At 36.0% G+C, this 18,054-nt stretch overlaps 1 protein-coding gene across 2 annotated transcripts; it reads right to left on the minus strand.

Moving 5' to 3' along the window:
• Positions 1–486: 486 nt before the first annotated feature.
• Positions 487–15,592, minus strand: LOC106670096. 2 transcript variants are annotated; one of them, XR_001341024.2, is made up of 2 exons: positions 12,868–12,976; positions 487–1,236 (listed from the first exon to the last, which is right to left on the minus strand). XR_001341024.2 is itself a non-coding variant. In XM_014400113.2 (2 exons), exons 1-2 carry the CDS (start codon positions 15,483–15,485, stop codon positions 945–947), a joined length of 423 nt encoding a protein of 140 aa, XP_014255599.1. In that variant the 5' UTR covers positions 15,486–15,592; the 3' UTR covers positions 487–944. The 2 variants fall into 2 exon arrangements, 1 of the variants encoding a protein (XP_014255599.1); XM_014400113.2 differs by lacking the exon at positions 12,868–12,976 and adding an exon at positions 15,355–15,592.
• Positions 15,593–18,054: the final 2,462 nt, after the last annotated feature.

The following is an 18,054-nucleotide window of genomic DNA, read 5'->3' on the forward strand; positions in this document are numbered from 1 at the left end:
CTGCACTGATGTCTGCAGCCGCAGACCAAGTCAAAATTAATTTTCCATTAGCCGCGCGGAAACTTCGCCGAAATTAGGTTATTTGGTAGGATTGAAGACTATGAATTGCTTCCTGTACTAAATGGTCAATTTAGTCAATTGCAGTTTCTTAATTCGGCCGAGTAGATGCAGTATCAAGAAAATGGCTCTATTCTCCTCAATGGCGACAAATAGCGGCAAAATTTCTTTGGAGCTTCGGTTAAGAAGCACAACAAATCAATACCGGATCAATGTGACAATGGGATTATGGAGTTAACGTCCTTTACCCAAGGAGAAAGGGTTACAAAAACTCCGATGAAGACCATTAAAAACATGAGTTTGGAAAGTTGAACAATCAACTGAAAAAAATTGACATTTATCCCATGCCCTCAGAAATGTTGCATTTGAGTAGGAGACCTATGCAAATTTTTTGTATATATGTATATTGTCTGGTATAAATAATCAACATACTTTGGACTAGGTATACATGTATTACAATAATCAATAACAGAGTTTTATCTGATTGCACACATTAAGTGATATACATATTAAATATGACATTTCCTGCTTCCATATAATACACTCTATCTATATATTTATAAATGTTAAATAGACAAAATAATTGGTCAATATATAATCTAACACTTGTTATTTCTACTTATTTGTTTAAACTTTGGCAATTTAAAAATAATACTTTCTTATAATTTTTCTCTCGTAAAGGCTAAATATAAAATAGGAAAGTCATCTGTAGTTAATTAACAATTGCACAAAAATACTGCCCAGATAAAACGCAACCCATCCACCAATAATCAATACAAAAGATATGTTAAAAAATAATTTCTTTAATATTAAAAAAAAACAATAATAACGATTTGGTTAAGATATCCTGAGATGTATGGCACGAAGGGAGAATGGATTAACCCCGATTAAAAAAATGGTTTCGTCGGCGGATCCTGGGTTCCGTCCCCGGGCGAGAGGGGTGCCGCCGGTGGACACCACACTTGGTAAAATAGATCACAGCCTTTGTAGAAATGTGCGACACTCGGGGCGGAGTAGACTGCAGATGCTGCCGCTGCTGTACCCATGTCGAGGTGGAATCCGGTGCCGACCACCATCGGATGTCCTGGGGGATAGCTCTCCTTCAGCATCAGCTCCTGCAGGCGGGTCCTGGCTCTCTTTTTGTATCCAGCCAACGGTTCGTCAAGCATGATCTCCGCCCTTAAAATTAATTATTATATAATTAAATTGGTAAAAAGTATAATCAACAAAGTAATATGTTAACTGTAGTATTATAAAATGTTTACTGTCATTGTTTAAATTAAGATAAATAAAATTCATTAGTTGAGTATACAACACATAGAATAATAGTCTAAGAAAACAAAATGTAATTCTTACATTATAATTTCACCAAACTGCACATAAGAAAAATGTTAATACAATGTTATACCATATAAATGTAAACGAGATAAATGATTTTTTATACATATAAATGAGTGTGCGAGAGAGAGAGACAGAGAGAGAGAAAATAAGAGGAAATAACTGGTTTGAGTAAGAAAAAAAATTGATAGTGTGGTGGTGAGAGAGAATGGGAGAGAAATGGGGGAGGGAAATGTAGGAGGGAGCGGGTGTGGTAGAGGGTGTACGAAGAGGGAGCGGGAATGAAGTGGAGTGGGAAGGTGAGATGGAATGAATAATAGAAGTCGGAAGGAGTGGGAGAGGGTGACGATGAAGGAATGAGAGCGATATGGAGTGGGAAAGAGGGATTAAGATAAATACAAATTATTAGTTGAATAACAACACAGTTATACAATGAAGTACTGAAGAGAAATATAAAAATTAGAGGGAGTTAGGTGAGAGAGGAAAGAGGGCGTGAGTGAGATGGTTGGAGCGGGATTGGAAGAGAAAGAGAGAGGGTGTGAGAAAATGAAGAGAGGGTTGTGTGTGGCGTCGGCGATTGGGTGATACTTTTTTTAAATGCAAGAATACTAGACAAATTTTTTGGAGGGAGAGAGGAAGCAAAATAGTGCGGTAAGCGGTGGAAAAAAGGAAAGAAAAAGAGAGAGTGAGAGTAAGGGTGATGGTAAGGGGAAGAGAGAGAGAGAGAGAGAGAGAGAGAGAGAGAGAGAGAGAGAGACCTTAACCATTAAGAAAACAGAAAGGACAAAAAAGAATTAGAGTAACAGAAAAGGAAGAAAGAAAGAATGGAAAGATAGTTGGGGGAGGAGAAAGTGAGAAAGAAACAGAGAAAGTAGAGAGAACGAAAGAGTTGCAACAAGTCAGCTAGCGTGCAATAAAAGCACAAATTGATTAGTAAAAATTTTTGAGTGAGAAATTGAAAAGAAAGAGACAGAGAGAGGAAAGGAGGGAGAAAACAACGATAGAGAACAGTGAGAGTGAGAAAGCGAGAGAGAGGAAGAGCGACCGATATAGAAGTAAAGAAAAATAGAAAGCAAAAAATAATGAGAGAGAAAATGAGAGGGAGAGGGAGATAGAAAGAAAGGGCAGGAGAGAGCGAGGAAAGTAAAAAGAAAAACATTTTCTTTATCGTGCCAACGATTCGATCTTTATTGAGATCATATTAACGACCTGGGATTTACAAACATGGTTTACATCCCAGGCCCTGAAGATGATCTCAATAAGGATCGAAACGTTGGCACGATAAAGAAAATATTTTTCTGAAACCTACATCACACCAGACCGCATCTCACGATTTCCGAATAATCATCGACTAACGGTCACTAATCACCACACAGTAAAAAGAAAGAAAGAGGACCAGAGAGAAAGAAAGAAAAAGAGAAAATGATACCGAAAGAGCAAAATGCGAGATGGAATTGATATTTGGGCGGTTGCTCCAATGTCAGCATGAATATAAAAAAGAAAAAAGAATACGAAACGAATTGTAAAATAGCATGGATGAGAAAGAAAAAAGAGAGAGAAGGGGAAAGAAAGAAAGAGAGAGAGAGAGAGAGAGAGAGAGAGAGAGAGAGAGAGAGAGAGAGAGAGAGAGACGAGAGAACAAAAATAAAAGAGAGAGGTGAGGTGAGGTGTGGGTGTGGGTGTGTGTGTGTGCGAGGGAGGGAAAGTACGATACGTAGGGCAGAAGAGAGTAAAAACGATAGAGAAAGAGTGAGAGGAAAAAAGAAACAGAAAGAATAACCAAACAATTAATCGATAAGCGTGCAAAGTTGCAACTATGTCAGCCTACCCGTAATAAAAGCACGAAATGAATAGTAAAAATTGATGAATGAGAAGAAAAAAAAGAACTAGAAAAAGAAAGTGTGAAAGAATAAATAATTGAATTCACTAAGATGTAAAATAGAAGACAGAGAAAATAAAGACTTATTATTAAAAAATCTCTAAATTTTAATCTAAATTACACTCAAATTAGTTTAATTAATAAGAATTAGATTTGATTGTAAGAAGACCATTCTTTTTGACATTTACGAAATGTTTTTTTCTATATAAATGAGAAATCGAAGAATGAAGGATAACAGCCTCCGCAGGTGGAAATCAATAAACGTCCCACCTGCTTACTTCTTCATCTGTTAAGTCTGTTGATTTCATTAAAAAGTTTTCAAAAAAAAAGTTTTTGTATTTTATTCAGCCCCTATAGCGATTATTTTGATTTAAAAAATATATGAGTAATATCTTTGCAACCTTTTGTTTTCCACCCCCATCTTAAGATCTGTGTAGCAACACCGCACATTCTCGGCATGTCTTTATTCCCCAGACATGCTTTCAGACTCTATTAAATAGTATTAATTTTTTGGAAAATAAATGAGCTTTAGGATGATACCAAGCATGTATGAGTTCATCGTTGCATCACGATCGCCCCGAGGTTTGACCGAGGGTATTTTTAAAACTAGTTTTTTTTTTGTTTTTTAATGGGACTTTTAGTATAGAGTTCCGATTCAAAATTGCAAAATTGGGCCAATAAAGAACAGAATTGACTTGTAGCCAATTAATTCAAGTGAAAAAACATTCCAGGAAGAGAAATCGTGACGAATAAACTAGACGCCTAAGTAAATGAAAAATGGATATGTTAGGTCGGTTGGTTGATGGATTGTGATCAGGGCTATCTAACACCACGGACCAAAAGAAAAAAATAAATCCGGTACGGATTTGATAATTAACTACAAAGAAATAAGCAGTTTTAATGCGATAAAATACAATAATAACTTATTTCAATTAATTAATCTTTTTATGTAAGGTATTGGTGGAGATGGATTTATAATAATAACAATTTTTTAAATACAATTGTGTGTATATATGCATCATTGTTTTAGGTGACGATGAAATTGTATAAATTCATGAGCTTTCGTGGTCCGATTGACCAAATAAAATCTTTCAATTAATTAATCTTTATGTAAGGTATTGGTTGAGATAAAAAGTCAGTGTCACGAGCGGGATTCGAACCCACGACCTTCGGCTAAATACGACGCTGCTCTACCACTTGAGCTATCGTGACTTCGACCCACTCGGACACCAACTTCCAATCTCAACCTCTTTTGAATTTTCCCTCCGTTTTGCCATTTTTCAAATGTCATGTAATCGGATTGGATGCTGGACGACAAATGAAATGGCCACGGAGAGCTTTAGTGAAGTATACTTTATTTTAAATCATTAAATTCACTAATTTCGTGGTCCGCTTGACCAATTAATATATTACAATTAATTAAGGTTTTTAGTTGAGATAAAAAAGTCAATGGCATAAGCGGGATTCGAACCCACGATCTTCGGCTAGATACGCCGCTGCTCTAACACTTGAGCGTGACTTCGACCCGCTCGGACACCAACTTCCCATCTCAACCCCACCTTTTGAATTTTCCCTCCGTTTTGCCATTTTTCAAAAGTCGTGCAATCTATTTAATTCTCGGCGACAAATGAAATGGCCACGGAGAGCTTTAGTGAAGATATACTTATTTTTTAACTTATTAAATTCATTAGATTTCGTGGTCCGATTCATCAAATAACAATTAATTAATCAACAATCTTTCAATTAATTAATCTTTATTAGTGATAAAGGTATTGGTTGAGATAAAAATGGCAAAAAGGAGGGAAAATTCGAAAGTTTGGGTTGAGATGGGAAGTTGTCCGAGTGGATCGAAGTCACGATAGCGCTCAAGTGGTAGAGCAGCGGCGTATTTAGCCGAACGTCGTGGGTTCGAATCCCGCTCGTGACACTTTTTATCTCAACCAATACCTACATAACGATTAATTAATTGAAATTTGTATAAATAAAGATAATCCAAAAGCAGAAATAATTTAAGTCTATTAATAAGTTACAAAGCTGACTTTTTACATTGCGTTTAGCGAAATAGTGCGACGCAGCAAATTGCTGGCGAGGTATATATTTTTATTCACTATTCTGAGCGAAAATGCTTACCAATCGAGAAGTTATTTAGTTTGTAAGTCGATTTAAAGTTCCAGCACGTCAGAGGGTTTTATTAAATTTTTACAAGAATACTACCGACTTAGCGTTTGCTGATCCGACCTCTTCCAAAACCTTGGTTCTTGTTTATTTTCATTGTTTTTACCACAAATAATCCATCTTCTTGTAATATTCGGTCGGTTTTCCCGTTTATGTTGGAAATTACATCTTATTTCCTTGCATCCTATTAAAATACGGGCGAGCCACAGTTTTATGAGGTTCACTTCATTATTTACTTGTTTACATGTCTGGTTTTAAGACCATCCGTTAATTGATCGAAATTTTTTTTTAAGGTTTACGGTGAGACCTGAAAAGCCCGCAATACTAATTTTACCTTTATTAGTATTTTACCATACTAATTACATACCAATCAAACCGCAAGAATTAAATTCCATAATTCCATGAAATTCTTACATTGTAACTGAATATATAATAAACAATTATGCAGAAATCGTGAGATGCGGTCTGGTGTGATGTAGGTTTCAGAGAAACATTTTCTTTATCGTGGCAACGTTTCGATCTTTATTGAGATCATCTTCAGGGCTCAAAGTGTTTGTCTTCTGTGTAATTGTGCCATTCTTGCGGGTCGTGTTGAGAGTGCCTCATAGTATTTAATAAACCTTGTCTTAACAGAATAATAACAAAATTTTTGGAAAAACTTACCCTCTTTTTTCCTCAAAGAACCAACCAGGTTATATTTATAGTAATTAAAAAAAAAAAAGATTGAATTAAGAACAAATTTATATCTATATAAAATTATGACTTACATTATCATAATTTTAATTGTGTAGGGTTGATATAGTTTCTATGTTAAATTTTTTGATAAATTATTATTACAGAGGAGTAATACAGGCTATTACCTACTAATTAATCTACGATTGAATCTTGTCATATTTTATATTTGTTCGTTAACGAATCTACTAAATTATTATAGGAATTTTGAGAGTAAAACCCCTGTTTCTTATTCCTCAGATCTAAGGTTTTCCTTTTTTATTTTTTTAAATGATCCACTATTGAACTTGCAAATGTTGTAAATAATTGTCTTTCAAACCGAATCCAGAGTGCTTTTAAATGTCTCCAGATTAAATGGTTGTGTCCCAGAGAAAAGATAAGACTTAATTAGCCACGTTTCTACTTGCCAAATCAACTACACAAGCTTGTGTGTTACTGTAAATTATTTACGATTAACTCATTTAAATACATTTAAAATACCAGGCTTTAACCTCATTAGACTGTAACCTGAATTAAACTTCATAAAAAAAAACACACACACACACAACAGGCTTTACCTTTTTACATTATGTTTGGGATATTTCTTAAACATACTGAAAACCGAGAAAAAGCCGAAGTTTTCACCGGTCACCATGTTGAAATCTTCAAACTAATGAAAACTTTAGTGGCAGGGTAGTACAAGTAACGACCACTTTAGAAGAATAAAATATAAACTTGATTACTCCAAGAAATAGCGCAAGATGTTAACAACTTACCAAAATGACTAACTGATCTCACAGATCAATACACACGAAAATTAAGTGCAGGAGTGGAGAAATTAGATCTATGACACATCAGTGATTTTAATAGGACTAAGCAATAAAACTATTCAGGCTGAATCAGCTCAAATCGTAACATATACATTTTACAAAATAAAAAATAGGACCATATTCCATTTAACGATGGGGTTATAATACCAGACAGGGAATGACCCTTGATGCTAAGCCGAGTCGTAAAGAGCACGTGAAAAAAAAGGTCAGAAATAGATTTAAGTTATAGACAGCTATACTGCTTGCTAGGAAGCGGCTCCAAACTTACAAAATACTAATAATTAAATACGTAGTAACATACAATCAAGTATGAAAGCCTATGTGGGCATTAATTAGTATTTAACCACGCCATTTTAACAAAGAAAGTAATACAAAATTATTATCGATTAACAGCAGAAATAGAGAGCAACAGTATTTCTTAGACGTTTTAATTTCTCATAAAATTTCGTAGACCTAAGTGGTAAAAAACCGACAATTACAATTAGACATAAACAAAAACAAAATGGCAGCAATAAAATACGTTAGGCTGAAAACAGTACAACTGACAAAGAAGAAATACAACTATAAAACCTATTGTAATCATTAAACAATTCACCTTAACCACTATCAACAAAATAATAAACAAAACAGTCACACACAAAGAAAACGACACCCTACCGCAGCTATTTAACAAATAAGGAATTACGACAGCATGGAAGACCACAAATTGCAAAACTACAAAGCCAAACTATTGACAAAACTAAACATTTTGACAAAAATGGCACGCCATAATATCTGAATGCGGAAACAAATCCATCCGATAGACAGGACGCAAAATAAAACACAGATACAAAGAACGTATAAGTTCGTTTAAGGGCAATAACGTAAAATCAAATTATGCGATTCACTTCATAGTAAACCATCACAAACCCTCAATAACACAAGCATGAAATTGCTACACGAAGTACAGACGAACTTTCACAAACTTGATAATAAACAAACAGAAAACATTTAACAAAAAACATCATAAACGAACAAATTAATAACAGTTCACGTAAACGTATACACCATACATAACACTGTACCAATTAAAAAGAAAAATGACAGCGAAGCAATAAAAACAAAACCAGACTTCAGCCATGGCACCTCCCCACGGCCTGACAGAAGAGACTTGACAGCAGAATCACACACACTGAAGATTGCGAAATGACAAGACTGTCAGACCAATCAAGCAATGATAGACACACCGAGATAATCGGTAAGCACCAAACAACATGGTCATCACCTCACAGGATGAAATCCCAAGACAAAAATTAAACAAACACTGAAAAATAAACATGGTCAATCAGCCTTGATAAGTAAGGAAGAAGGTTTACACTTACTGACAGCAAATTTCCCTGAGGTCAGACGAAAATGCACAAAATTTTCCGGCATTGATCACCAGCGACTGAATTCCTACACAACCGGAAAATCTTTGTAAGATTGAAAAGGGCAAAATCATTTGACCTAGTGTTGTGGAATAATTTAGTGAGCATCGAAGGGTAAATCTTTTTGAATCAACGGGTTTATAAGAATATGTATATATTTATTTATTATATGGTTGGTGTATAAAGCCAAACGACCAGTTTTACTTTAAGAAATAATATATATTTCCTTAAAAGCCATTTTAACCAGCGCACTTTTAATGTATATTGCACCTCTTGTCAAAATAAATTAATTCATATTAAAAAAAGATTATTGTAACGAAGATGGTCCATTAAAGAACTTTAAGCAATATTGCTAACATCATTTTGGTTTTAAGGAGAGTTCAAGAAACTTACCATGTTCCCTTTTCTAGTTTAATTTATATAATTATTTGGAGATCGTGAGATACGGTCTGGTGTGACGTAGGTTTTAGAAAAACGTTTTCTTTTTCGTGCCAACGTTTCGATCTTTATTGAGATCATCATCAGGGCCTTGTGTTGTTTGCATTTCAACAAAAAATTCTCTGATTGATAGTCGATGCACGTTTCTTCTCATTGTTGTAGATGCCCAACACCAAGCAAAGAGTATTCTGAAGGACATCGCCAACAATGAGTAGAAACTTGAATCGGTTATCAATCAGAGAACTTTTTTGTTGAAATGCAGACAACACAAGGCGCTGATGATGATATCAATAAAGATCGAAACGTTGGCACGATAAAGAAAACATTTTTCTATAAGCTACGTCACACCAGACCGCATCTCACGATCTCCAAATAATCATTGGCTAACGGTCACTAAACACCGCACGTTAATTTACATAAATATTCTTCTTAGATTTTCTTCTTTTTTCTATTGTGGGATGCGATTATCTTGTAAGAAACGATAGTTCAAGACCAACAACAATGTATTTTCCTACAAATTGTTCTTGGATCAATTTGAAACCTTTGGCTCCACTGGACGGTTATGATTTCTTTCACATATTACATTTCATTTATATTTGTTGGCTTACACTAAATATCACCGCAGTATTTAAAAAAGTGTTGTTTTTTATTTAACAGTTTTCCTTTTTGTTCTTTCCCAAGCTAATAATTAGCATCACACCTGGGCAACAAAGCAGATACATCCATAGTTTGCTCTTTAATGAGAAACATGGTACGGCTAACTTATTGAAAGAATTAGTTTCACAGAAGAATTATTTAGGCCCGGAGGTAGTAAAAACGCCTGCGAGTCCAAATCGAAATAGAGACGTACTAGTTTGTAAACCCTGAAGGATGTTATCGCCTAATAAATCAAACATGTTTGTCTAAGGGTGCAATTAATAAACTCCATGGCTTCGGGGAAGCACGAAGCGACCACTTCGGGGTGTGATACCTGAGACTTTAAAACAAACAAGGGGCGTGACCAATTCTTATCTAGAGGGATGTCTTATTTTGTGGCCGGGCCTTTATTACAGCACGCGCTTCTCAGCTGACAGATGTACGCCGGGTATCGGGCCCGATTCCGTAAATCTTAAGGTACCGTTCAAAGAATCGGGGGATAAAATCATTTCCGCACATGTATGGACCAATTTGCCTTTGGCTGAACAAGGTAAGTCAAGGATAGTAAATCCGGTCCATCAATCCTCGCATGACGTGTTGATTCGTGATCGTTTCAGTTAAAAAAAACTGATTCTTTGTGGAGTAGAAGCATAATCAAGCAGAGAGAAAGAGTAACATAACTGAGAACAAGGAAAGCTTATAGGTCAAGACCTACTCACACCCTCCAAGCTTTCGCCTCACCAATCGACATTGTCCAAAATAAAATAGTAATCCGACAATTAAAATAGGAAACCTTTAATTCTCCTTGGAAAAAGACCTGGTAGTGCTTTTGATACTGGAGCAACTCCTGGCAAGAAAGATAGGACAGAAACACCAAGCCAAACCCTCGATTTTCTCGTCAGGGTTTCATCAATTTATCCAAATGGTTTCTGGATAATCCAAACAACAACAGAGTACGTAAATATAAAACACCTACCTTTACTAGTTCCACAGAGCCAACTACGTCCGATTTGCGGAGCAGATGACAATGACCACCACAACTACTAAATAAACCTCTCCTAGAAAAAGTGAAAGGACCTTTTAACATCCTCTTCAGACAATGCTGTCTACCGATTCACAACGAACTAGTCATAGATAAAAAGCACCCTGGCTAATCAAAGTATTTCTACTCACTCAAAGTGTTTGTTTTCTGCGTAATTGATTGAATATAAAAAATATATTTTTTGCATTGTATAAATTCATTTTTTTCCACAGCCTACATGTATTTGTTAAATTTAAACAATGTTTGTAAATCCCAGGCCCTGAAGATGATCTCAATAAAGATCGAAACGTTGGCACGATAAAGAAAATGTTTTTCTGAAACCTACATCACACCAGACCGCATCTCATGATTTCTGAATAATCAACGACTAACGGTCACTAATCACCACACATTATTATTATTATTATTGTATTCACAATTTTGTAACAAAGAATCTTTTTATTATTTTGCATTACTTTTATTATTTATTAATTTAAGATTGAAAATCTTAATGAGTAATTTTTTAAATGGAAATCAAATTTTTGTCAATTAAAAGTTAATTTTGGTGATAACTAGAGACCAGATTTGTATGGAATTGCACATTCTTTTGGCTAACACTTACTTCTTACTTCCGTGATAAAATAGTTCAAATTTTATTGTACATATTTCAAGAATAGGACATACATTTCTATACTTAAATGATATTGCAGATGGACTGGAAAAAATTAATTAGTTAACTAAAAACGAGAGAAAAAAAAACAGCCAAAAGGATCTGCATTTCAGTTAATTTGCCAATAACAAAGGAGTACATAATCTGATACAACAATTCTCTTGAAATAATCGGCATCTTTTTGAGGTCTCCATTTCCAAAATTCCTAGGATCAGTTTTTGCCTTTCCTGAAAAATTACTTTTTCCGAAGTAGACATGATGTGGAAATAGATCTCATATTTAGGCCAAAATACTCTGTCCACTTTCATATTTTCAATCTAGTAATCCTAAAAAATGCCGAAAGTTTGAACTTAACTTCTTGTAAAATAGCGTGTTGCACTTTTCATTAAAAAAAAGTAAAATCCCGGCGTTGCAGGAATTATATTACAAGCGAAATTAAAAAAACACGCTTATAAAAATACCGGCTTGACCGAATTGGGGAAAATTGTGTCGTAAACGTAAACAATTAATTAAGGTTTTTAGTTGAGTTAAAAAAGTCAATGGCACGAGCGGGATTCGAACCCACGATCTTCGGCTTGATACGCCGCTGCTCTACCACTTGAGCNATTATATATATATAATACTGCGCATTTGATGTTTTATTAGTGCAATTATATAGGACATTTTATTGTATAGTTATAACTGACCAAGTAGACAAATTAAGAAATTAAGTATATTTATAACAGATCATTTAATCACTTGGTAGGGGCAACTTTTCTGTAAGCGTCATGTCTCTCTAAGCGACACTTACAGAACCAATAAAATCTCACTTAAACTTTACGCAAGATCTTTTGATACTAAAAATAAAATTTATCTTCTGAGCGATTTGTACTTGATTTGCTTAAGGTGAAAATACAAAACAAAAACAAATGAATCTCAGAGAATTTTCATTGCACTTCCCAATCTTGTAATCAAATTTACAGCAGGATTAACGTTTCATGGGATACGAGGGACTTTATGAAATAAAGATGTGAAAGATTGAAGTATTCTGAAAATTGAAATGTCTCTTATACAATTGAGAATTAAGACTGGACTTTTTATTTTATTTTAATTTAAGTAGAAGTTGAAAAGTAGCATAACTTTCTGAAGAATTGACGTCTGTTCACAGGACGCCCTTTATATATTAAACAATAGAAATCAAACATAAAATGATTAATCAGTGAATATTTTAACCTCTTAGATCAAGTAATGGTTTAGCATGTATTTTAAGAAACATAGGACAAGTTCCACGAATGCTTTGTTCCAAAGGTAAACAATTGTTCTTTTTGAAAGTTGGCGGAAAATCAAAGGTTATGAGTAAATGCTATTAATGTCCCGAGGTTATGATTCCAATGTAAAAAATTGAAAAAAATATTCAAGGAAATGTTGAGTTCGTGTTTAAATAAACGTTAAATCCAAATACCGGCAAAATTATTAATAGCTGATTCATAATATCTGTTGTTAAACGTAAACACAATAGCTGAACGATCTTATCAATCATAAAAATCAAAAAAACCTTTGTTCGATGTTTTCTTTCGCTCATGATAATATTATCTAAATAAAAATTAAGCAGTTTTTGTTTAGGCATGAGTCAGTAAATGGCTCGTTTCTGGAGCGTGTTCATTGTTATATCGAGCAAGATTAGATAAGCGGGGCAGGACGAAAATCAATACCACCTTTAGATTTACCTTGTTTCCCGGCTGGAATCCTGGAAACAAAAGTTTGACGCGTCTAGCTACATTAACAACATCCGAGAGACTGCACGAGAATAAACAGATTCTATCTTGGGATTAAAAGGATACTGCGCTCTGGCTACATTAATAAATCCGCCCTTGCCCCGCTTTTGACACGTCGGCCAAAGTTATCCTACGGACCGTTTCATTGATAATTCCCTTTGTAAGAGCATCTTCGTCCCGTGGAATTATTTTCTACTAGTAATTATTCAAATCCGAAAAAACCTCTAAGGGAAAATAGTACAAAGAGATATGACGGATCGCTGACTTTTTAGTCATTTTGAATCTATACCTTTTTTCATATACGCTAATCTGGGTGGAACTTAACACAGGAATTTAACAGACAAAATGATAATTTTAAAACAGAAAGTAGAAAATCCTTTCAGCTTTATTAAGACCAAGGGAATGAGACGAATCCGTATATAATTATTCAGGGGTAGATGGCTTTAACGGTCTCACGCTCAGCTTACGGTGATCTATATCACTCGTTTCAAACCTAAATTAACAATAATTATCTGTACTGTCTGTCGCAGGTCAAACAGACTTTTTTACGATGTATAAACCCTCAGAGTGCCAGTGTTTTTGAAAAAAGCTCATTTGAAATTATGTCGGGTTCGAATTCAGTGCCGCTGGATTCGAACCCGGGACCTTTACCTTACAGTGATGAGCGCCGTGTCAACGCCTAAACCGTTGCGGCCACCGACGTCTCCGAAACATTCTTCTTTTATACGAGGTGGTGGTGGTCGGCGGTCATGCCTGCCTTGGAATCTGACATGCAGGACCAATGCAAACCGCATGTGCAGAATATGTGACGAACTATACACAGTACATACATCTACCTCTGTCCGCATATGAGTGTATTTCCAGACCCCGCCCTGTACAGTTTTAACGCAAGCTGACAGGCAACCGTTGCACAGTTGAATTAAAAAGCGAAAGATCGTCATAGATGGCTGATTTTTAAAAACCCTTTAACCTCCCCCCCCCCGGTAACAAAATGTAAATTTAATAATAATTAATTTAAGGTCTTGGTTGAGGAGATGAAAAAGTTATGTCACGAGCGGGATTCGAACCCACAGCCTTCGGCTCAACACGCCACTGCTCTAACCACTTGAGCTATCTCTTGTGACTTCTCAAGTGGTTAGGGCACGGGCGTATTGAGCCGAAGGTCTTGGGTTCGAATCCCGCTCGAGACACTAACCTTTTCATCTCAACCAAGACCTTACATAAAAAGAATAATTAATTGAAATAATTAACATGGTCAATTAGACCACTAAATTTAAATGGATTAATAGTAATAATAATAATAAAACTGTTTATTATTGTTAATCTCTTGGAGGTAATTGTACAGAACATAAGCACTACATATAGCCTAGTGAAAAAAATCAACAGAATTTCGCGTTCCCAGTTGAATTTTCCGTTGCCAATCTATACAATCAAAAAATATCCACATAAGGGAGAAATCTATTTAGGATTTTTCCCCCCAGAAATTTCATCCGGTTTTTACATCAGGTAGGGGCGTTGCTAAGCATTCCAGGGTTACAACGGACAACCCCTACCGGCACAGGACAAACCAATTATTCCCAGATATTTTTCCAATTTGTCTCTATTTCAGCTTTAAAATTTCTTACACAAAGAAAAAAAACTTTTTTCATCTATAATAAAAGCGATTAAATTCTATCACGGCAAACCAAAATTAACGAATGTCTTAGCTTGAAGGCGAATAAAATTTTCTTTGGATTCTTTTCATTTCCCCATTGTTCCTGCAAAAAATATTGATTACATCTTCAAGTTTTCAAACAAGACATAATCGCGAGTTTCCGTGCTGATAGGACAGTTGATAAATTAACTCCGACCGTTGGGCCCTGGAAAACCATTAACCACCTGGAATCGTAATTATACAAACACTTCTTAATAGAATGTTGTGTTTTTCTGTTAAAAAGAAAAGATAAGAAAGAGAAATAGTCGAAAAAAGTTCATAACGCTGTAAAGTTATGCAAGATAATAATTTATTTATTTAAAAAAATACACCTACAGTAGATCGCAGGCAGGCGCGCACACGCTAATCATTGTACTTAGCCTATTAACTTACAGTTACATGCTATAAAAAAAGTGCTTTTAAAATAAAATATATCTAGAAGAGTTAAAAGTATTTTTTTAATAAATAATATGGTATTAAATATAGCATTAAGAAGAGAGTAACAGTTGATTAATATAATCATTATTAATTATATCTGAAGATCATTTTTTTATTTGCGCGTAGTATATTAGTTTCTAGTATGAAAATGATAAGAATTAGACTGTTAATAAACTCTGAAAATAATAATCCATTTGTAAATTTTAAATTGACAGAACCAAAATGGAAAAGGTATATATTAATTTAATAGATTTCTCTGAAAGAGAATTGTTAGGCTTTAGCTCGGATTTCTGAATAATAATCCTTACCTCAATGTATTTGGTGTCAAAGACTGTTGAGTACTGAGTTGGTACGTGACGGGCTGAGGGGTGGGTGAGACAATATGGGAGTTGAACAGCTGTGGCCATTGGCCATGTGCACGTACCCTCGAATGTTCCATCTGGCGGACAGGTCGACGTCAAAAGTCTAAGCTTGTCGTCTGCGTCCTTCTATTTTTCCAGTTAAAGTTTAAACTGGGTTTCGACTTGTTTTGCAATCCTCTCGCCGGCGTGAGTTTCCTTTGTCTGGCGGGATTTCAAACGGATGCCACGAGGACGTCTTTTGGTTTCAAAAAAATACAACCTCCCGGTTGATTATTTAAAAAAATGTGTAAACTTGCGATTTCACGCCAACCCCCACCACCCCCCATCACTGTAAAAATAACCAAACCAAACCCCTTCTTCTTGTTTTCAATAAATCAATTTTCTAAAAAATAAAAAATAATTGTATAATAATTTCCTTACTGTCATGATCTACAGACAAAATTAGCCATCCTCACAAAATGTGGAAGTTTTGTATATGCCAAATTCCATTTAGTCAGAACGGGAAGGGGAAAAAATCCCAAACGAACTCAAAGATTAAACCGGGCACTTGTATTTATTTATTTTCCATAATAAAAAAATAGTTGATTTATAATTGTTTTGCTTAACTAGGACCAACTAAAAACATAAAGATTAATTAATAGTTGACGTAAACATAAACAACATCGTGACTTTATATTTGTAGTGATTTATAATTTTTATGTGAAGTGGTTAGTTAAATCACGTTAGCTGTGTGGTTAGAGCAGCGGCCCAGAGCCGAAGGTCGTGGGTTCGAATCCCGCACGTGACACTGGTTTTTTTCATCTCAACCAAGACCATGGATAAAAAGTATAAATAATTTAAATAATTACTACGGTCAATTATAATTATATACTACTAATAATGTTACATTGTTTCATGTTAAAATAACAAAACGTGTTTTTTATTAAGTTTGCTTTAGATATGCCAAACCCACCCAAGACTTGAAAATCAACTTAATAGAAGACTGGACAACTAGGCCCGAAATCCGTCTTGACTGTCAACACTAAACTAACCTTATACAAGATTTTATTGTGTCCATTTTGGACGTATGGAGAGGAACTGCCAACCAACAACCAGTACAGGCAATCCTTTCAATCAAAAGTTCTAAGAAAAATTGTCAAAACTCTTAACTACGTCACTAACCTCACTACCCACGACCTCAACATTCTTTTTGGCTGATCCGTTCCCGATTCCAAAAGATTCACTCTAACTTCTCGAACTATCCTTGAGCTATACATTCTCATCCAGAGGACCCGACACGTCGCCTGAACATTCCTCACAATGAGTGTCAACTTTGAGTGGTTTTTCATAGCATGTGTCCTCCGGGTGTAGCGCTGGCGTTATTGTTAGTGTTGGGACCTTGCGCAGAAACGTTTTGTAATTTTTTTGTGTTACCGTATACTATACAAATATGTACACATGACTAATATATCACACTAGCTCTAATACCAGCACTGCACCGGTAGAACACATGCTTAGAGGAGCCAGCAATGGCTCAATGTGTAGGATTAGGTGTTACGGAGGTCCCGAGGCCACCGTCGGTTGAGGCGACGTGTCGGGTTGTCAGGATGGGAATGAGTGGAGAGGGCTCGAGCAGTATGGTTAGGATGGTTCGAAAGGTTGGTGTGGAAGTTTTGGAATCTGGCCGGTGGGCCCAGGCAAAGTCCGATCATCAACCCTGGTGCCTGGGGGTAACCAATGATGGAGGCAATATCCCTATTACCTTCGTCATCGTTCCTACCCCTTTCCTTTTCCCTCCCTCTTCCCCCCTCTGCTTTGGCAGAGGATTCCTGGGTTACTGAACCCGCACCCCTCAGGCAACGGGTGCATCAGTAGGGAGTTCATATGACCTCCCGGGTCGGCGATCAGTCCCACCTTAAAAATAACACTGAACCACGGGAGTGGAGTATCCAAGCGGCTCTACTAATTGAGGTTGGACTCGTGGTGGTCGTGGTTTGTAAACAAATTGTACCTTAGCTGGAGGGTACTGGCCAACTGGAGTCGGAGATAGAGTGCCTTCTCTATCTCTCCGGGGGTGGTAAAAGGCATGGCTAAAAGGCTTTGCTGGAAACCACAAAACTGCCTTTTTCAAGGCACATGTATGGATGTGCCCTTTTTAGGGTACTTCTGAGCATTGGTTAGTATTGAACCACCTCGCTGTGTGTGTGTCAATGTGTATAAGGGATGTGACAAGTCCATGCATGTAAAATCTTACTGGTGTTTTTTCGAGAACATTAGGCGTCTGAGAAGTCCCCTTGGGGATAAGTCCGGACGTTAAACATCCTCATGGGTCTCAACACCCATGAGTAAAGATGGGAACATCTGGCCCTGCTCAGTTCGTTGAGGAAAGGAATATTGAGGTCATTGTGCATAGTGTGGTTAGTGACACAATAATGCGCTGGATATTGGAAGGCTTGGCACTACCCCACAGTTTCTCTCCGTATGTCCATATTGGTGTTAGTAAAGTCTTGTACAATATCAGCTTTATCTTTATTGTCAAAGTCGATTTCGGTTTTAGAAGTCTTCGTAGTAGTCCAAGTCTTGTATTAAGTTGTTTTTTAAGTCTTGTGTAGGGATTCCACGTCAGTCTGCTGTCGAGATTTCTGTCCCTACTAGGGTACACATAGG

Source organism: Cimex lectularius, unplaced genomic scaffold (genome assembly GCF_000648675.2).
Source record: "Cimex lectularius strain Harlan isolate CLEC.00 unplaced genomic scaffold, Clec_2.1 scaffold40, whole genome shotgun sequence".
Lineage (NCBI taxonomy): Eukaryota > Metazoa > Arthropoda > Insecta > Hemiptera > Cimicidae > Cimex > Cimex lectularius.

What these genes read in the sequence shown, in the direction of transcription:
- LOC106670096 (XM_014400113.2), bottom strand. Translation starts at nt 15,485, where the DNA reads ATGGAACATTCGAGGGTACGTGCACATGGCCAATGGCCACAGCTGTTC. An exon ending in TTGACACCAAATACATTGAG is followed by an intron (nt 1,237 to 15,354) that starts GTAAGGATTATT and finishes ATTAATTTTAAG; the next exon opens with GGCGGAGATCATGCTTGACG.